The sequence below is a fragment of the Scardinius erythrophthalmus genome (genome assembly GCF_964197995.2).
Source record: "Scardinius erythrophthalmus genome assembly, chromosome: 13".
Lineage (NCBI taxonomy): Eukaryota > Metazoa > Chordata > Actinopteri > Cypriniformes > Leuciscidae > Scardinius > Scardinius erythrophthalmus.
The window spans coordinates 5,618,175-5,640,033 of record NC_138233.1 but is presented as its reverse complement, the minus strand read 5'-3'; the positions used below and the strand labels follow the sequence as shown (position 1 = coordinate 5,640,033).

The 21,859-nt window shown below is 40.3% G+C and overlaps 2 protein-coding genes across 2 annotated transcripts; both read left to right on the top strand.

The window, feature by feature from the left end:
- The first annotated feature begins 262 nt into the window (after positions 1-262).
- LOC308701285 (uncharacterized protein) lies at positions 263-21,054 on the top strand. Its single transcript, XM_081383485.1, has 5 exons — positions 263-2,575; positions 2,643-2,674; positions 3,137-5,528; positions 7,588-8,649; positions 17,501-21,054. Exons 1-5 carry the CDS (start codon positions 296-298, stop codon positions 17,531-17,533), a joined length of 5,799 nt encoding a protein of 1,932 aa, XP_081239611.1. The 5' UTR covers positions 263-295; the 3' UTR covers positions 17,534-21,054.
- On the top strand, positions 8,948-15,874 carry LOC308700556 (protocadherin beta-13-like; the record flags this gene model as incomplete). The annotated part of the gene is made up of 3 exons (XM_081382190.1): positions 8,948-11,583; positions 13,379-14,440; positions 15,863-15,874. The coding sequence occupies exons 1-3, from the start codon at positions 9,187-9,189 to the stop codon at positions 15,872-15,874; spliced, it is 3,471 nt and encodes a 1,156-aa protein (XP_081238316.1). The 5' UTR covers positions 8,948-9,186.
- Positions 21,055-21,859: the final 805 nt, after the last annotated feature.

Below are 21,859 nucleotides of genomic sequence, written 5' to 3'. Positions count from 1 at the left end.
AACCCCTGTTTTGTGCGTCTCTGGTTTTACACAAAATATTGCGGTGTACATCGAGGGAACTTTTCGTCTTTTATCCCTTTTTTAACAGTTCTTTCTGCATCTCATTTTTTGGAGTGAAATTCAATGCTTTTTTTGCTAGATTAACTGCTTTGTCCTTGCATCATAATCACTTGATCACACAATGGATTCTGATTTGAACGCCTGGTCATGGAGGAGGTATGTCTCGCTGTTTTTTCTTCTATCAGAGGTTTTTCATTTGGCTCTGGCTGTTACACATTATTCTGTTCCAGAGGAGATGGAAGTAGGATCTGTCGTGGCAAATTTAGCCACTGATTTAGGGCTTGACCTGCAGACTTTGATTAAACGAAACGTCCGTTTAGATGTGATCGCTAATAAGAAATACCTCGCCATAAACAAAGAAAGAGGTGAGCTTTACATACAGGAGAAGATTGATCGTGAATATCTGTGTCCTGCCAAAACTACTTGTTTTTTAAAAATGGAAGTTATTGTCGAGAACCCTGTGCGAATATTTTACATAGAGCTAGAAATCACTGACATAAATGATAATAACCCTAATTTTAGACGAGACACAATACATTTAGATATCACTGAATCTACGCCAGCAGGAGAGCGATTTTCTGTCAGTAATGCGGTGGATTCGGATGTCGGTTCCAACTCGGTCAAAACCTATTATCTAAGCAAAAATGAGCACTTTGACATTGAAATTCAGTCGGGGAGGGACGGTTCCAAATTTGCAGACTTAATTTTAAAAAAGGCTCTAGATCGTGAAACACAAGCTGTTCATAATCTGGTACTGACAGCAGTGGATGGCGGAGTCCCTCCGCGTTCAGGCACGGCCAGTATCATTGTTCGGGTGTTGGATGCTAATGACAACGCCCCTAAATTTGATCAAGAGAGCTACGTCATTAATTTAACTGAAAACTCACCCATAGGGAGCCTGGTCGTTAAATTAAATGCAACAGATCTAGATGAGGGTTCTAACGCCGACCTTGTGTATTCATTTAGTCTGTATACATCTGAGAAGACACAGAAAGCATTCAGTTTAAATCCTGAGAGTGGTGAAATTAGAGTGAAAGAGATGGTTAATTATGAAGACTTTCGAATTTACGATATGGAAATTATAGCATCAGATAAAGGAACTCATCCATTATCCGGCCAATGTAAATTATCCATTATAATTACAGACATGAATGATAATCATCCTGAAATTTCGATTAAGTCATTTCAGAGTCCAGTTAAAGAGGATGTATCTGTAAATACAGTAATTGCAGTTGTTAGTGTGAGTGATAGAGACTCAGGAGAAAATGGACAGGTAGATATTCATATTTCTGATGATTTACCTTTTGCGCTTAAAGAATCATCTGATAATTATTATGAATTATTAATTTCAGAACCGTTAGACCGTGAAAAGGTTGCAGAATATGACATCACTATTACCGTCACTGACAGGGGCAACCCGCCGTTATCTGATAATGAAACTCTAACTTTAGAGCTACTGGACGTTAATGACAATGTTCCTCAGTTCCCACAGACATTCTACACGATACCTGTAATGGAGAATAACGCGCCTGGAGCTTCACTGAGCTCTTTAACTGCTATAGACCCAGATCTTCATGAAAATCAGTATCTAGTTTATTTTATAATAGAGAAGGAAATAGTGAACACCTCCATGTCCATGCTGTTCTCCATTAACCCAGAGAACGGCAATCTTTACGCGCTAAAGACGTTTGACTATGAGATAGAGAAGGAGTTTCTTTTCCACATCGAGGCCAGAGACTCTGGTGTTCCTCCGCTCAGCAGTAACGTGACCGTTCACATTATTATCATGGATCAGAACGACAACACACCGCTTATAGTGTCTCCATGGCGCGCGCACGGCTCGGAGGTGAAGGAAAAGATCCCGAGATCCACTGATAAAGGAACTCTGATAGCCAAAGTCATCGCCATAGACTCTGATTCAGTGCACAACTCTCGAATCACGTACCAGTTCCTCCAGAACACGGACGCCACGTTATTCAGCTTGGATCAATACAACGGAGAGATCCGGACCATGAGAATGTTCAGTTACAGAGACTCGCGAGACCAGCGGCTGGTGGTGATCGCCAAAGACAACGGAGAGCCCGCGCTCTCTGCTACAGTCACCATCAAACTGTCCACGGTGGAGACCGCCCTCAAAACCTATACTGAGGTGCCTTTGGAATATGACATCTTCTCAGATCTAAACCTGTATCTGGTGATCGGACTGGGCTCTGTGTCATTTCTTTTACTCATCACTATACTGGTGACCATCGTGCTGAAGTGTCAGAAAGCGAAGCCCAGCAAAGCGGCTCCTCCGTGCAGGAACAGTGTGATCAGCGAGAGGAACTCGACCATCGCGGATTCCACTCTGGTCTCCAACGATGCCTACTGGTACAGTTTATTTCTAGCAGAGACGAGGAAAGGAAAGCTGGTGGTCAGACAGCCTGTGCCAAAGGGAGCGAGATACATCGTGTCCAGTTTACCGAGGAGCACAGGAGTGACGGAGACCAGCGACTCAGCCGCTTCTACTCTACAGGTAAGACAATCCACGTGAATAATCAAAAATATATTTACATAACGTTTCATGCTCAATTTCATTTCAGATTTTTAGAGAAGATGTGGTGCATGCGCACCTGTACAGCATTCTACTTGTTTCTCAGGTTGAGAAAATATAAGAGGATATTCCCCTTTCATATTTTAATTATATTAATTTCTTCTCAATAATCAATATTTGTTTTACAAAGTCTGTATTTTTTTCATTTGCTTGTGTTATTTTTGAGGCTTATTATCACACATTTTTTTCGGAAATATAAAACAGAAAAATCATAATAAAATTTAAATAACGCGTAAAATAAAAGAATACTTCTTGCTCACAAGGCTGTTCTCTTCTTATTGTGTATGTTCAGGCCAAACTCACTGAGCGTCGCTGTTCTCTAAGAAAACGCTTTTGGTCATATTTATCACATTCGCCATGACAGATTTCCATAGGTTGTAATCGCACAAAGGAGCGCGCCATGACAAGAGCTTCTTAGTGTGTCCTTTTCCTTTCCTGATCATTTCATTATCGCGAGGAATACTAATATTTCAAACGTTGCAGAATGGAGGGATTGGTAAAGTCACAGTTTTGGAGGTATGTAATGGTTCTTTTGTGCTTCTCCGCTATTTTGGACACCGCATCCTCTGTTACGCACTATTCTATCCCAGAAGAAATGGAGGAAGGCTCTGTTGTGGCTAATTTAGCCTCAGATTTGGGACTGGATGTGAAAACACTGAGCAGACGAAAAGTGCGACTCGATATTAGGTCAAACAAAAAATATCTCGATGTCAATAAAGAGACAGGAGAGCTCTACATTTTAGAAAAGATGGATAGAGAATATCTCTGTATATCAAAAACAGCATGTTTCATCAAAATGGAAGTCACACTCGAGAATCCTGTGCGAATGTTTAACATTGAAATTGAAATTGTCGATATAAATGATAATGCTCCCCAGTTTTGGAGGGATTTGATTCGTCTGGATATATCAGAATCTACAGCAGCCGGAGAGAGATTCTCACTCAGTAATGCGGTGGATCCTGATATTGGCTCGAATTCGATAAAAACTTATTATTTGAGTGAGACCGAACATTTTGATATTGAAATACAAACAGGGAGGGACGGTTCAAAATTTGCTGATTTGATTCTGAAAAAGCCTTTAGACAGAGAAGAACAAGCTTCATATAATCTGATCCTCACTGCTGTGGATGGAGGAGTCCCCGCGCGCTCTGGCACGGCTAGCATTATTGTGCGCGTTCTGGACACGAATGACAACGCCCCTCAGTTCGATAAAGACAGTTATACTATAAATCTAACAGAAAACTCTCCTATTGGAAGCCTTGTAGTGAAATTAAACGCCACAGATAAAGACGAGGGATTAAATTCAGAAGTACTTTACTCTTATAGTTTGTATACATCAGAGAAAACGCAGCAAACATTCAGTCTGAATCCTAACAATGGCGAAATCAGAGTGAAAGAAATGATTAATTATGAGGATTTCAGGATTTATGATATGGAAATAATAGCAACAGATAAAGGAACAAATAGTCTCTCTGGAAAGTGTAAAGTAAAGATATTGATAACAGATATGAATGACAATCATCCTGGAATTTCTATAAAATCATTCACAAGTCCAGTTAAAGAGGATGTACCTGTAAATACAGTAATTGCAGTTGTTAGTGTGAGTGATAAAGACTCAGGAGAAAATGGACAGGTAGATATTCATATTTCTGATGATTTGCCTTTTGCGCTTAAAGAATCATCTGATAATTATTATGAATTATTAATTTCAGAACCGTTAGACCGTGAAAAGGTTGCAGAATATGACATCACTATTACCGTCACTGACAGGGGCAACCCGCCGTTATCTGATAATGAAACTCTAACTTTAGAGCTACTGGACGTTAATGACAATGTTCCTCAGTTCCCACAGACATTCTACACGATACCTGTAATGGAGAATAACGCGCCTGGAGCTTCACTGAGCTCTTTAACTGCTATAGACCCAGATCTCCATGAAAATCAGTATCTAGTTTATTTTATAATAGAGAAGGAAATAGTGAACACCTCCATGTCCATGCTGTTCTCCATTAACCCAGAGAACGGCAATCTTTACGCGCTAAAGACGTTTGACTATGAGATAGAGAAGGAGTTTCTTTTCCACATCGAGGCCAGAGACTCTGGTGTTCCTCCGCTCAGCAGTAACGTGACCGTTCACATTATTATCATGGATCAGAACGACAACACACCGCTTATAGTGTCTCCATGGCGCGCGCACGGCTCGGAGGTGAAGGAAAAGATCCCGAGATCCACCGATAAAGGAACTCTGATAGCCAAAGTCATCGCCATAGACTCTGATTCAGTGCACAACTCTCGAATCACGTACCAGTTCCTCCAGAACACGGACGCCACGTTATTCAGCTTGGATCAATACAACGGAGAGATCCGGACCATGAGAATGTTCAGTTACAGAGACTCGCGAGACCAGCGGCTGGTGGTGATCGCCAAAGACAACGGAGAGCCCGCGCTCTCTGCTACAGTCACCATCAAACTGTCCACGGTGGAGACCGCCCTCAAAACCTATACTGAGGTGCCTTTGGAATATGACATCTTCTCAGATCTAAACCTGTATCTGGTGATCGGACTGGGCTCTGTGTCATTTCTTTTACTCATCACTATACTGGTGACCATCGTGCTGAAGTGTCAGAAAGCGAAGCCCAGCAAAGCGGCTCCTCCGTGCAGGAACAGTGTGATCAGCGAGAGGAACTCGACCATCGCGGATTCCACTCTGGTCTCCAACGATGCCTACTGGTACAGTTTATTTCTAGCAGAGACGAGGAAAGGAAAGCTGGTGGTCAGACAGCCTGTGCCAAAGGGAGCGAGATACATCGTGTCCAGTTTACCGAGGAGCACAGGAGTGACCGAGACCAGTGACTCAGCTGCATCTACTCTACAGGTAAGCAATGGCACATAGTGAATAAAAAAATAAATAAAATCCAATTCAAATTATGGATTTTTTCCCCAGGTGAAGTAAGTTTAACTTTGCGCATGGGTATTTGCTTTAATTTTGCTTGTACTTTCCAATACACATACTCAGCAGGAAGATAATAAATATTTGGCATCACTTTTACGCTGTAATGCAGTTGTGTATTGTTCAGCAATACAGCTGCTTTAACCCTCCAAAAGTTTCTCGCATTCAATGAGAATTGTTAATTGCGTTAAACATAGCATATACTGCAGTTTTATTGGCACACTATTTTAAAGGTAACTTGACTTGCATGTACTTTTTACTTTTGTTTTCATCTAGTATACAAAACACTTTGCTAGAGCTATTCAGATTTTTTTAACCTTTTTTTTATGTATGTCCTTGATATTTGGATTTTTAATAAATACGCGTTTCTACTTTTATTCGTTATGTTGCACTCCTCGCTCCTGTGCGCATAGAGTCGCTGTCCACCAAGAAAATGCATTTCTAGTCGTACTGCCTTTGTCGCCATTGCTGATTCCGGAGGACAACATTGCAGTCTTTCTTTCAGGCAGGACTATTCGTCCTCTGATATTTTATTCCAGTTGTCTTTTTCGTTTTACATGTTTGTGCCCGCATTAATTTCTCTAAACATACCCAGTTTTTGGAACACTTTGGAACTCCCTCCTCGTGTGCATTTTCATGAGAATCAAAAACAATGGAATCGAAAGCACGGCTTTGGTTAAGGTACGTCTCGATCTTCGTATTTCTTTCGGCTGTTTTCCAGACAGCATCTGCTGTTACGCACTACACAATTCCCGAGGAAATGGACGAAGGGTCTGTGGTTGCAAATCTGGCATCTGATTTAGGATTGGATTTGAAAAGTCTTAGTGAACGTAAAATGCGATTGGATGTCGTCGCTAATAAAAAATATCTTGACGTTAACAAAGACACTGGGGAGCTGTATATTTTAGAAAGGATTGACAGAGAGAATCTGTGCACATCGAAATCAGTCACAACATGCGTCCTTAAAGTGGATGCCACATTAGAGAATCCTATTCGAATGTTTAATATTGAACTTGAAATAATGGACATAAATGATAATGCGCCACGTTTCCGACGAGATACGATGCATCTAGACATATCAGAGGCAACAGCAAAAGGGGAGAGGTTTTCCCTCACTAATGCAGTAGACCCTGATACAGGTTCAAATTCTGTAAAGACATACTATCTCAGTGAAAGCGACCATTTTAGTATTGCAATTCAGACTGGACGAGACGGATCTAAGTTTGTCGACTTGATTCTAAAAAAGTCATTAGACAGAGAAGAACAAGCTTCACATAATCTGATCCTCACTGCTGTGGATGGAGGAGTCCCCGCGCGCTCTGGCACGGCTAGCATTATTGTGCGCGTTCTGGACACGAATGACAACGCCCCTCAGTTCGATAAAGACAGTTATACTATAAATCTAACAGAAAACTCTCCTATTGGAAGCCTTGTAGTGAAATTAAACGCCACAGATAAAGACGAGGGATTAAATTCAGATGTACTTTACTCTTATAGTTTGTATACATCAGAGAAAACGCAGCAAACATTCAGTCTGAATCCTAACAATGGTGAAATCAGAGTGAAAGAAATGATTAATTATGAGGATTTCAGAATCTATGATATGGAAATTATAGCAACAGATAAAGCAGTTAATAGTCTCTCTGGAAAGTGCAAAGTAAAGATATTGATCACAGATATGAATGATAATCATCCTGAAATTTCTATAAAATCATTCACAAGTCCAGTTAAAGAAGATGTACCTGTAAATACAGTCATTGCAGTTGTTAGTGTGAGTGATAGAGACTCAGGAGAAAATGGACAGGTAGATATTCATATTTCTGATGATTTGCCTTTTGCGCTTAAAGAATCATCTGATAATTATTATGAATTATTAATTTCAGAACCGTTAGATCGTGAAAAGGTTGCAGAATATGACATCACTATTACCGTCACTGACAGGGGCAACCCGCCGTTATCTGATAATGAAACTCTAACTTTAGAGCTACTGGACGTTAATGACAATGTTCCTCAGTTCCCACAGACATTCTACACGATACCTGTAATGGAGAATAACGCGCCTGGAGCTTCACTGAGCTCTTTAACTGCTATAGACCCAGATCTCCATGAAAATCAGTATCTAGTTTATTTTATAATAGAGAAGGAAATAGTGAACACCTCCATGTCCATGCTGTTCTCCATTAACCCAGAGAACGGTAATCTTTACGCGCTAAAGACGTTTGACTATGAGATAGAGAAGGAGTTTCTTTTCCACATCGAGGCCAGAGACTCTGGTGTTCCTCCACTCAGCAGTAACGTGACCGTTCACATTATTATCATGGATCAGAACGACAACACACCGCTTATAGTGTCTCCATGGCGCGCGCACGGCTCGGAGGTGAAGGAAAAGATCCCGAGATCCACCGATAAAGGAACTCTGATAGCCAAAGTCATCGCCATAGACTCTGATTCAGTGCACAACTCTCGAATCACGTACCAGTTCCTCCAGAACACCGACGCCACGTTATTCAGCTTGGATCAATACAACGGAGAGATCCGGACCATGAGAATGTTCAGTTACAGAGACTCGCGAGACCAGCGGCTGGTGGTGATCGCCAAAGACAACGGAGAGCCCGCGCTCTCTGCTACAGTCACCATCAAACTGTCCACGGTGGAGACCGCCCTCAAAACCTATACTGAGGTGCCTTTGGAATATGACATCTTCTCAGATCTAAACCTGTATCTGGTGATCGGACTGGGCTCTGTGTCATTTCTTTTACTCATCACTTTACTGGTGACCATCGTGCTGAAGTGTCAGAAAGCGAAGCCCAGCAAAGCGGCTCCTCCGTGCAGGAACAGTGTGATCAGCGAGAGGAACTCGACCATCGCGGATTCCACTCTGGTCTCCAACGATGCCTACTGGTACAGTTTATTTCTAGCAGAGACGAGGAAAGGAAAGCTGGTGGTCAGACAGCCTGTGCCAAAGGGAGCGAGATACATCGTGTCCAGTTTACCGAGGAGCACAGGAGTGACCGAGACCAGCGACTCAGCCGCATCTACTCTACAGGTAAGACAATCCACTTCAATATTCAAAGAGAGATTTGCATAACGTTTCACGCTCAATTTCTTTTCAGACTTTTAGAGATGAGGTGGTGCATGCGCCCCTGTACAGCATTCTTCTTGTTTCTCAGGTTGTGGAAATTTAAGAGGATTTTCCCCTTTCTTATTTTAACTATATCAGTTTCTGCTCAAGACTGTTTTTGTCCTTTGCATTTTTTATTTTGAGGCTTATTATCACACATTTTCTCGGGCATCTAATAAAACAGCAAAAAGCGTCATGTAATAAAAATAACGCGTAAAACAGAAGAATAATTTTTGTACACAAGGCTGTTCTCTTCTTATTGTGTATGTTCAGGCCAAACTCACTGAGCGTCGCTGTTCTCTAAGAAAACATTTTTGGTCATATTTATCACAATCGCCATGACAGATTTCCATAGGTGGAAATCGCACAAAGGAGCGCGCCATGACAAGAGCTTCGTAGTGTGTCCTATTCCTTTCCTGATCATTTTGTCGCGAGGAATACAAATATTTCAAACGCTGCAGAATGGAGAGATTGGTAAAGTCACAGTTTTGGAGGTATGTAATGGCTCTTCTGTTTTTCTCCGCTATTTTGGACACCGCATCCTCTGTTACGCACTATTCTATCCCAGAAGAAATGGAGGAAGGCTCTGTTGTGGCTAATTTAGCCTCAGATTTGGGTCTGGATGTGAAAACACTGAGCAGACGAAAAATGCGGCTCGATATTAGGTCTAACAAAAAATATCTCGATGTCAATAAAGAGACAGGAGAGCTCTACATTTTAGAAACGATGGATAGAGAATATCTCTGTATATCAAAAACAGCAACAACATGTTTTATCAAAATGGAAGTCACACTCGAGAATCCTGTGCGAATGTTTAACATTGAAATTGAAATTGTGGATATAAATGATAATGCTCCCCAGTTTTGGAGGGATACGATCCGTCTGGATATATCAGAATCTACAGCAGCCGGAGAGAGATTCTCACTCAGTAATGCGGTGGATCCTGATATTGGCTCGAATTCGATAAAAACTTATTATTTGAGTGAGAGCGAACATTTTGACATTGAAATACAAACAGGGAGGGATGGTTCAAAATTTGCTGATTTAATACTGAAAAAAGCCTTAGATCGCGAGGAGCAGGCCATACATAATCTGATCCTCACTGCTGTGGATGGAGGAGTCCCCGCGCGCTCTGGCACGGCTAGCATTATTGTGCGCGTTCTGGACACGAATGACAACGCCCCTCAGTTCGATAAAGACAGTTATACTATAAATCTAACAGAAAACTCTCCTATTGGAAGACTTGTAGTGAAATTAAACGCCACAGATAAAGACGAGGGATTAAATTCAGATGTACTTTACTCTTATAGTTTGTATACATCAGAGAAAACGCAGCAAACATTCAGTCTGAATCCTAACAATGGTGAAATCAGAGTGAAAGAAATGATTAATTATGAGGATTTCAGAATCTATGATATGGAAATTATAGCAACAGATAAAGCAGCGAATAGTCTCTCTGGAAAGTGCAAAGTAAAGATATTGATCACAGATATGAATGATAATCATCCTGAAATTTCTATAAAATCATTCACAAGTCCAGTTAAAGAAGATGTACCTGTAAATACAGTAATTGCAGTTGTTAGTGTGAGTGATAGAGACTCAGGAGAAAATGGACAGGTAGATATTCATATTTCTGATGATTTGCCTTTTGCGCTTAAAGAATCATCTGATAATTATTATGAATTATTAATTTCTGAACCGTTAGACCGTGAAAAGGTTGCAGAATATGACATCACTATTACCGTCACTGACAGGGGCAACCCGCCGTTATCTGATAATGAAACTCTAACTTTAGAGCTACTGGACGTTAATGACAATGTTCCTCAGTTCCCACAGACATTCTACACGATACCTGTAATGGAGAATAACGCGCCTGGAGCTTCACTGAGCTCTTTAACTGCTATAGACCCAGATCTCCATGAAAATCAGTATCTAGTTTATTTTATAATAGAGAAGGAAATAGTGAACACCTCCATGTCCATGCTGTTCTCCATTAACCCAGAGAACGGCAATCTTTACGCGCTAAAGACGTTTGACTATGAGATAGAGAAGGAGTTTCTTTTCCACATCGAGGCCAGAGACTCTGGTGTTCCTCCACTCAGCAGTAACGTGACCGTTCACATTATTATCATGGATCAGAACGACAACACACCGCTTATAGTGTCTCCATGGCGCGCGCACGGCTCAGAGGTGAAGGAAAAGATCCCGAGATCCACAGATAAAGGAACTCTGATAGCCAAAGTCATCGCCATAGACTCTGACTCAGTGCACAACTCTCGAATCACGTACCAGTTCCTTCAGAACACTGACGCCACGTTATTCAGCTTGGATCAATACAACGGAGAGATCCGGACCATGAGAATGTTCAGTTACAGAGACTCGCGAGACCAGCGGCTGGTGGTGATCGCCAAAGACAACGGAGAGCCCGCGCTCTCTGCTACAGTCACCATCAAACTGTCCACGGTGGAGACCGCCCTCAAAACCTATACTGAGGTGCCTTTGGAATATGACATCTTCTCAGATCTAAACCTGTATCTGGTGATCGGACTGGGCTCTGTGTCATTTCTTTTACTCATCACTATACTGGTGACCATCGTGCTGAAGTGTCAGAAAGCGAAGCCCAGCAAAGCGGCTCCTCCGTGCAGGAACAGTGTGATCAGCGAGAGGAACTCGACCATCGCGGATTCCACTCTGGTCTCCAACGATGCCTACTGGTACAGTTTATTTCTAGCAGAGACGAGGAAAGGAAAGCTGGTGGTCAGACAGCCTGTGCCAAAGGGAGCGAGATACATCGTGTCCAGTTTACCGAGGAGCACAGGAGTGACCGAGACCAGCGACTCAGCCGCTTCAACTCTTCAGGTAACTTGAACTGCATTAAAAAACACATTTTAATTTTAAGTTCAGTATTTATTTTATACAACGTAGGGCTATTATTTTATTCACATTAGGCTATATTTTCATTCTTTTAGTTTAAACAATTCTGCTCTAATCATGAAAATCAGTTCAGTTACGAAGGTAATATTGACTATATAAAATATTTGTCGTAATTCTTCAAAACATACTCGACGTGTCGCTGTGCCCCAACAAAACGGACGAATTTTCATTTATTTATTTATTTTGTATACGCCATGACAGTTCGTGCTCAACGGCGACGCGGAGAGTCTTTATAAAAAGCGTGCGGGGATACAAGTGCTTCTGTTTGCTTTCTGTATCGAATAATACTGTAATACTTTCGTAGAACGCAGGTGAAAACTAAGTCAATATTGGAATACACCGAATGCCTTCCATTTGCGATCGTCATTGTTAAGGACAGCTGTGTTTTGTGCTCGCAAGGACAACACGCTTCACAGACAGAATGGAGTACGCAACATTACTGCTGCTTTCGGCACTCGTTTACATGGCGTCTTCTGTCACCCATTATTCTGTTCCGGAGGAGATGGAGGTAGGCTCTGTGGTTGCTAATCTGGCTGCAGATTTAGGAATCGACGTGCAAACGTTGGGAAGGCGAAAAATCAGGTTAGATATCCTTGCAAATAAGAAATATCTGGATGTGAACAAAGACACAGGAGACCTGTTTATTTTGGAGCGAATTGACAGGGAGTATCTTTGCACATCAAAAACAGTATGTTACTTAAAAATGGAAGTCATTCTTGAAAACCCAGTTCGTATATTTAACATTGAATTGGAAACAATGGATATTAACGACAATGCGCCTTACTTTCGTAGGGATACGATTAATTTGGACATCTCTGAATCTACAGCTGCTGGCGAGAGGTTTTCTCTAAGTAATGCGGTTGACCCTGATATAGGTTCAAATTCCATTAAAAGTTATCATTTGAGTGAGAGTGCAAACTTTGATATTGAAATACAGACAGGGAGGGATGGTTCAAAATTTGCTGATTTAATACTGAAAAAAGCCTTAGATCGCGAGGAGCAGGCCATGCATAATCTGATCCTCACTGCTGTAGATGGAGGAGTCCCCGCGCGCTCTGGCACGGCTAGCATTATTGTGCGCGTTCTGGACACGAATGACAACGCCCCTCAGTTCGATAAAGACAGTTATACTATAAATCTAACAGAAAACTCTCCTATTGGAAGCCTTGTAGTGAAATTAAACGCCACAGATAAAGACGAGGGATTAAATTCAGATGTACTTTACTCTTATAGTTTGTATACATCAGAGAAAACGCAGCAAACATTCAGTCTGAATCCTAACAATGGTGAAATCAGAGTGAAAGAAATGATTAATTATGAGGATTTCAGGATCTATGATATGGAAATTATAGCAACAGATAAAGCAGTTAATAGTCTCTCTGGAAAGTGCAAAGTAAAGATATTGATCACAGATATGAATGATAATCATCCTGAAATTTCTATAAAATCATTCACAAGTCCAGTTAAAGAAGATGTACCTGTAAATACAGTAATTGCAGTTGTTAGTGTGAGTGATAGAGACTCAGGAGAAAATGGACAGGTAGATATTCATATTTCTGATGATTTGCCTTTTGCGCTTAAAGAATCATCTGATAATTATTATGAATTATTAATTTCTGAACCGTTAGACCGTGAAAAGGTTGCAGAATATGACATCACTATTACCGTCACTGACAGGGGCAACCCGCCGTTATCTGATAATGAAACTCTAACTTTAGAGCTACTGGACGTTAATGACAATGTTCCTCAGTTCCCACAGACATTCTACACGATACCTGTAATGGAGAATAACGCGCCTGGAGCTTCACTGAGCTCTTTAACTGCTATAGACCCAGATCTCCATGAAAATCAGTATCTAGTTTATTTTATAATAGAGAAGGAAATAGTGAACACCTCCATGTCCATGCTGTTCTCCATTAACCCAGAGAACGGCAATCTTTACGCGCTAAAGACGTTTGACTATGAGATAGAGAAGGAGTTTCTTTTCCACATCGAGGCCAGAGACTCTGGTGTTCCTCCGCTCAGCAGTAACGTGACCGTTCACATTATTATCATGGATCAGAACGACAACACACCGCTTATAGTGTCTCCATGGCGCGCGCACGGCTCAGAGGTGAAGGAAAAGATCCCGAGATCCACAGATAAAGGAACTCTGATAGCCAAAGTCATCGCCATAGACTCTGATTCAGTGCACAACTCTCGAATCACGTACCAGTTCCTCCAGAACACGGACGCCACGTTATTCAGCTTGGATCAATACAACGGAGAGATCCGGACCATGAGAATGTTCAGTTACAGAGACTCGCGAGACCAGCGGCTGGTGGTGATCGCCAAAGACAACGGAGAGCCCGCGCTCTCTGCTACAGTCACCATCAAACTGTCCACGGTGGAGACCGCCCTCAAAACCTATACTGAGGTGCCTTTGGAATATGACATCTTCTCAGATCTAAACCTGTATCTGGTGATCGGACTGGGCTCTGTGTCATTTCTTTTACTCATCACTATACTGGTGACCATCGTGCTGAAGTGTCAGAAAGCGAAGCCCAGCAAAGCGGCTCCTCCGTGCAGGAACAGTGTGATCAGCGAGAGGAACTCGACCATCGCGGATTCCACTCTGGTCTCCAACGATGCCTACTGGTACAGTTTATTTCTAGCAGAGACGAGGAAAGGAAAGCTGGTGGTCAGACAGCCTGTGCCAAAGGGAGCGAGATACATCGTGTCCAGTTTACCGAGGAGCACAGGAGTGACCGAGACCAGCGACTCAGCTGCTTCTACTCTACAGGTAGGCCCATATAATGTTAACATGTAAACTAGTCCTTCAAAGAAACCAGACAACGGAGAATACAATTTGACCTTTCAACCTTTGGCCAAACACTTTTTCATGACTCCACTATTCTCTCTGAGACACTTTTTTCAGCTTTTGCCTTTCATATGGACATTCACAACTTTTCCAGCTTCCCATCTTGTATGGGGTCAGTGAGACTATTCATAAATTCATAAATTTGCTTTTCTGTGCGTCACTTTTGAAACCAGATGTTTCAGTCGTTCTTAGCAGATATTCTCTTTACACTAGAGTTTGTGTATGTGTGTAATGTTCTTTTCTTTGTGTCTTTGGTACATTTCTGATACCTGTTCTTTTAATTCTTTTAAAGTCAGTTTCACAGTTACACATTTTTTTTTTAGTAATTAAAGTTCATCTTCACTTTTAAAGTTAAAAATGTTTTATCTGTTCAGACTAACTGATAGTGATATGTGAATTTATGCTGTTTGTTCTGATTCCACAGCCCCATATTTTTTCTCTTTTACCTGTTGTACATATAGTCTCAGCTTCCCTCTGGCTGAGCCAGCTGTCACAGTGAAAGAGATTTTATGTGTGTGTGTGTGTGTGTGTGTGTGTGTGTGTGTGTGTGTGTGTGTGTGTGTAAAATGTTCAGACTTGTGCAAGCATGTTGCGTGACGTGTTGCTTCTCTCTCAGAGCAGGTTGACTTACTTTCCTGATCTCCTGCTGCTGTCTCACCTGCAGTTCTGATGTTCACAAACTTTGATACTTTTGTGCTTAAATCTCTTAATATTCTGATGTAATGTTGGACTCCAAAGATTTATGCGCTTATTTAGACAAAAAATCTTATTAAAGTGGCCCCAAAAAGTATTTGGATAGTTAAGTTTGCATCAAGCTTTATTTATTTACATGATTGAGTTGTTCTGTAGCATTTCATTTAGAGAGTGTCACCTGAAGGACAGGTAAGTGATTGAAAGACAGAATGAGAAAGTCTTTAACGTAACTTTAACTTTTCTATTCTTTTTTTGTGCAATCTCTTTTTTTAAACAACATATCTTAATCTGACTCATCTCTTATTCCTCTGCTTCTTAGTGAATTGCGTAATAGAGTTTGTTTGCTTGATTTGTTTTGCAACAGTTTTCTTTTTGCATAATTTGTTATGCTTTTACATTATTCACAGGTTACCTGGAGTCCCTGATCACTCAAACTGCAATGACTGAGGAGAGGAAGTCTTTTCCTGCTTTATTAATGCACTGTAGAGCTTTTGAAACAAGCTTAGACTATAGGACTGATGTAGAATCATTTTTATAACAGATTTTTTTTTGTCTTTTTTATCTACTCTGTTCAGTGAAATTCATCAAAATGTTTCTGCCATAAGCTCAAATATTGAAATGTGTGTCTCTGTTTTTGTTTCCGTTTTAAAGTACTCAAAATGAACGAGGTCCCTTCTCCCGCTGGAGGTATGCAGCCCTGACTTCACCATTTTCTCGATTTCTGGAGCACCTGATCCCAGGGCCCATTGACCTTTTACTGAAATATGTGTGACTCTATGTGTTTCTCTATGTGGTTGGTGTTTCTTGTCAGTGGAGTTTGCCTTGTCCTGTTGTAGGAGGAGCCAAGGAACCAATTTATACAACTGAATTCAAATCAGTTTTGTTTCCTGAGGCCTGTTCATAATCACAGTTTAGATGCAGGTCAACATTAACATCAGTTTGGCATCTCGCTTGGTCTTCTGAGCCTTTTAGATGTATAGGCTGCTAGATTTAAACTTTGCAGTCTTTATGTGCATTTGTTTCCACTTGTGAAACTCAATAGTTACCTGACATCCTTAAAGCTGGTGTTTTCTTCACTACAACTGATGTTATGCAGCCTCACAAACCCCTCCTTTTATAGACACCTTTGACCAGCAGAAGCGCTAATGATAACAGTGACTCTCTGTGGTTTGATTGACAGTGGCTGAGGGTGCAAAAGTTGCTCAGATAAACATGCCCTGCCAAGATGTATTACTGAATCGGTTAAAGAAAGTTCACCTAAACACTGATCATTTACTTATTTACTTAACTGATCAAAGTCAAATTATTCGCTTTCTTTTGTGGAAGAATGTTTACGCTGCTCTTTTCTCTACAATGAAAGTGACAGGGAATGGATGCTGTCAAGTCAAATAACCTTTATATATATAGCACTTTATACAATACAGATTGTTTCAAAGCAGCTTCACTGTAATAATAACAGAATCAGTGATGCAAACGTCATTAATTATGAGACAAATTTTGCTGCAATGCAGTTCTAAAAAGAAAAATAGTGCCAATATTCAGCTTAACTGACTTCAGGTTTAGAATAGTCTGATAGTGTCAATATAGTCAAATCCATGTTACTTAATATTAAATGTCTTTCAATCCCAATCTATAAGATTGTGGAGGGAAAGTTTATTCGACAGCATCTGTTCTTATCCGCTTTTTATGGTCTGAAAAATAGCATTTTGATTTCCACAGACAAAAAAAAAAAAAAAAAAATCAGGCCTTTGAAACGAGAGACGGGTTAGTAAATGGCAGAATTACATTCCTTAAAACATAAGTATTTTTTTTTATCAAATATGGCTCTAGTGCATGATGTGGGTTTTAACAATATATGTACTGACTGTTCATCTACTAAACATCATTATGAGCTCCTCAGCCTGTTTGTTGGATGGTTTGTCTACTTGTGTGTTTGAATAGTTGGTGAATTGACTGGTGGATTCCAAGTTCACATACTGGTTCTGTTGTATTTCTTTTCACAAATAAATCAGAGTGATGGGAAACGTCTTACAACAACCACCCAGTTTTCAGCTCGCTGCCCTTCCATCACCCCAACCACCCTCACCTGATATCTGAGCATGGTTCTCATTGATCAACCCACCCCCCCGTCACCTGTCAATCAAACCAAGGTTCCACCTTCTGCCTGAAGCCTTTTATTTGAGTGACAGGCCTTGGTTGCATGAGACGTGTTCAGATTCTGGCCTGTCACAATGTGAATAACATCTGAAGTCCAGCCTCTTACGTCCACTTTTTCTTTCTCTTTGGCAGGCATCCACCACCACCAGCAGCAGTTCCACCTGAGGACCTTCGCGGGCGTTATTGCTGGAGCAACGTGTGAAAAAACGTTCCATCAACCTGCATGTCTGTTCACCTGCATCCATTACATCAACCTGCACCATCCTCCAGAGATGAAACGAACCCTGAATGATGCCTACATCTTCACATCAATGTTCAGAGAGTTTTCCCCTCGCTTTTCCCAACAAGCCCATGGACGATCTGACCAGAGGAATGACAAAGACAAGATACTCTTACACCTGACTGGTCAGGACCTGACTTGGACTGGGTCTGTGAACACACACACACACACACACACACACACACACACACACACACACACACACACACACACACACACACACACACACACACACACACACACACACACACACACACACACACGCACAAATCCATATCTTCAAACAGCACAGCTCATGTCTTTGTCAAAGAAACCTTTCTGTAAAACCAGTATGCTTGTGTTTGCATGGTTAAAGCTCCATGTTAGATCTTCATTATATATATAGTGACTTGTAAAAACATTGGAGAGAGAAATTATTAACAGAATATTCTCACATGACCAGTTGTGGACAGTGAATTGCACAAAAAAATCCCATTTGTAATCTGTAGCTTTGTCTTTTTTTTCTAGTAGAAATATCTAAACATCCTTGAAATAAGATTAAGTTGCCTAATAAGCAAATGTTTACAAAAACCACTAAAATAAAAATAAAAACCTGAAAATTACATTACAAAATATTTAAATTGGAGGTACATTCTCTAAGGTGCTGTTAATCTCATGCAATTTGCTTCTCATGTGAATATACCTGGTTTCATGCATGTTTAGATATTTTTACTGAAAAAAAGATTCATGGGATTTCTTTTGCAATGTGAGTGATACTGAACAAGCACAAAGAGGATTCAGATGATGCAGACCTGTGGAGAGATGGCGTGGGGAGCTCTTGCTAAGAGAGAGTTTGGACATTGAAAGCTTCTCTTTCCCTGCAACATATGTATAAAGCATTTCTTATGTGTTTTCTTGGATCTCATTAAGACTTCTATCAGAATAATACAAGTGTATTCAGAATAGGTCACAGCGAAATTGATTTGTTGTACCTTATAATCTTTACTCTTCTCTGTAGTGTTGTATCATACCAGTGTTGCTGTTTGTGTCAGTATTTTGAGTTTCAGTTTGTAAAGAATCAAGTTGAATCTAGGCACTGACCTGACACAGAAAGAATAGAGAACGGATACCGTTGTTGTTATGATCTCTCCTGAATCTGATATTATTTTTTATGAGTGTAGTGAAGGCTGTCAAATCACCTGATGGATCTATAGATCTGTTTCAGTAGCAACCTGTATGTGTGTTTACCTTCAATAGCACAATTTTCTTTATTTAGTTTTATTATCATTTACAATCATTTATGTAAGCCATCACTTGATAAATAACAAAATAATCAAATGACAAATTAGATGAATGGTTGATTATAAATGATTAGATTAAGATTTTGTCATTTATAACCATTGTCCATTTATCAAATTTTTCATTTAAATATACCATTTTTAATTGAATCAATTGCATTTTTTATACTATTATTTTCCTAGCTCTTGCAATGCTCTCTATTAGTTATTAATCCTATGATTGTGGGGTTTCATGGAATATATGTCTTCACGAAAAAGAGATAAGAGGGAATATCGCAATTTCTAGGTTTTATGGGATGTTGTTGTGAAGCAGTTGGGTATATTTGTGCTGGTCAGATGAAGATTATTCAATAAACCCTGTTCATTTCTGATAATTCATGGCCTCCTCTGTCAAACTCTAAGGCTGATAGAAGTCTTGGGTACCAGACAAAATACTGGTTTTGCATACCAGACAAAAAGAGACTGGATCCAGTCCTCCTGGTGTGGGGATCTGATGTAACCTTGGTGTCTGGTGACATTTATAAATGCACAAACGCAGACACAGCACAGGGATGTCATAGTGCAGAGGCATTTGAAGGACACAGTCGTTTCTAAAGTGACCAGTTTAGGAGAGTCCTCTGATGCCCAAGATGTCACATAAAAACACTACTTCTGAGATTTAATCAGTGAGTTACTCCTTTTTGTCATGTATAAAAACACACAATTTAAGAGATGGAGACACACAGTAAAGAGTTCCATCAGCCTTCACCGAATCTTTCAAAGAAAGACCAAATGCAAGGAGTAATCAATGACAAATGACAACTGTTAATGTTTACTTTGCTTATTTATAGGCTATATAGTTATTATTATCTAATATTATGGAATGTGTTTGTTTAATACTCATGGAAATGCTTTGAAAAAAGAATACATACAGAAAATACATTGTAAAAGTTTCATTTTTTCATTTTGTACATTTTTTTATTTTTACGTTTTAATACAAACTTTCATATTGCTGCTTTTTATTGTTGATATTTTCTATTTGCTGTCTATAGCAGTGGTGCAATATGTGGACATACGCATTTTATTTCAGTGAACAATATGGTATTTTTTGTTTTTCTGGTATTTTGCTGCCTTTCTGAAATGTCATTTACACACAAAAAAAAAAAAAAATGGTATAATCATAACCTTCTGAGGGTCTGGCAGCTTCCCCAGGCGGGTCAAGAGGTCAGCGTGTCTTGGCGTGAATTCAGTGACAGGCTCTGGGATGCACAGCATGTGTGTCTTGGTCTTGTCAAAGCAATGCACCATTACTAAATACATTTACCCAATTCTCCTTTTATTTTCTGTTTTAGAGGTACAAATGCGGGACGTTTACATGTGATATTTTAACAGAGAGGAAGAAATCGTTTCAAGGCTCTTAATTAGCTGTCTCAGAATATTTGGCTAATTCTCAGACATGAGCGGTGTTGTAAAATAATTTTTTTTTAAAGTTTTTTTTTTTTTTTACGAAATATAAAGGTGTTTTTTATGTGATTTCATGTCTGTCAGTGTGAGCAGCTGTAAGTAGGTCACTTATCTCTCACTACCCAGGAAAGTGACTAAAATTCATTTACCCAATAGCCTCATTTTGTGATATAAAAATGGGCTGTCTGTATAAAGCACATGATAGCCCCTTCCTCTCTTTTTCATCCTTTATCCTTATCAAAATGTGCATTTTTTACCAGCATTTGTGCTCTAAAAGCAGACAAACTGCCTTCCTAAAGCTGAATGCATCAGTGATTTGCCTTGGAGAAACTCACAAGACCCTCTTTGCTCATAAGTATCTGCTGATATATTGTACTGCATATACAATAGATAAAAACATTGAAAATAGTATGTGATTTCTGTCATTCACAATGTAAATCAGAACCGTGATGGGACTTTGCATCTGTAATATGTTTCTAGCTTTTAAATGACTTCTAAACATGTGAATAGCAATCAGCCTGTAGCTGAATTCAGCACAGCTGCACTGGAGTATAAAAATCAAAACACATTGTTCGTACAGTACCATTATGATTATCTTTTAAATGGGGAAGAGAAAGACAGACCATGTATGTGATTATGACTCAACTGACTTCTGATCATCAATAAAATCAAAGTGACTTTTGTGAATTATTAATCTTAGTTTGCATGATTTTCAGTTGTTTTGGGGCTGTAGGTGAGTGTGTTTATGTTTGGGTGGGTGACTGGAGAAAGATGAGGTCATCTCTACAAATGATGTAATGCATGAGGATAATCAGGCTCTGATAAATAAATACTTTTTTTCTTCTGCTAATTTTGACAGAAATAATAAAGCATTAAATGCTGTCCTCGATGGCTTACTGCCTGGTTGGTTCTGTGATGTGGGTCAGAACAAAGTTGGAAAAAACATGCAGCTGCTTTTCCTCCTGACCCAGATTTCTCTCCGCCTGCCTTTCAGCCCAGAGTGAGACTGCAGCACCCTTAAAAGCTGCAGCAGCGGACACACACACACACACACACACACACACACACACACACACACACACACACACACACACACACACACACACACACACACACACACACACACACACAGACAGACAGAGAAGGAAACACACACCAGGCTTTCCTGAGACACTGCAGAAAAAAGGCCTCACTCAGAGAAATCAGGCTGACGGCTGGTTTCTAGGCAACGGGAGCCTGTCTCTTAGCGACCGAATTAAAGAGAATGGAACGTGGGTTAATAGAAGAGAGAATCATTTTATCATGAAATGTAAATAATCAATAAAAAATAGTGTTGTTAGTAGCAAACATTTTTTTTTTTTTTGTGAGTGGAGAATTTATTTGGTGTTCCTCATGTCTTCCCAAAGACCTCCCTTCACTCACGCTTGCCCCTGGAGACTGCAGCACCACAGACAGCGACCCGCCTATCCAAAGGCCCGTTGCCATGGTAAC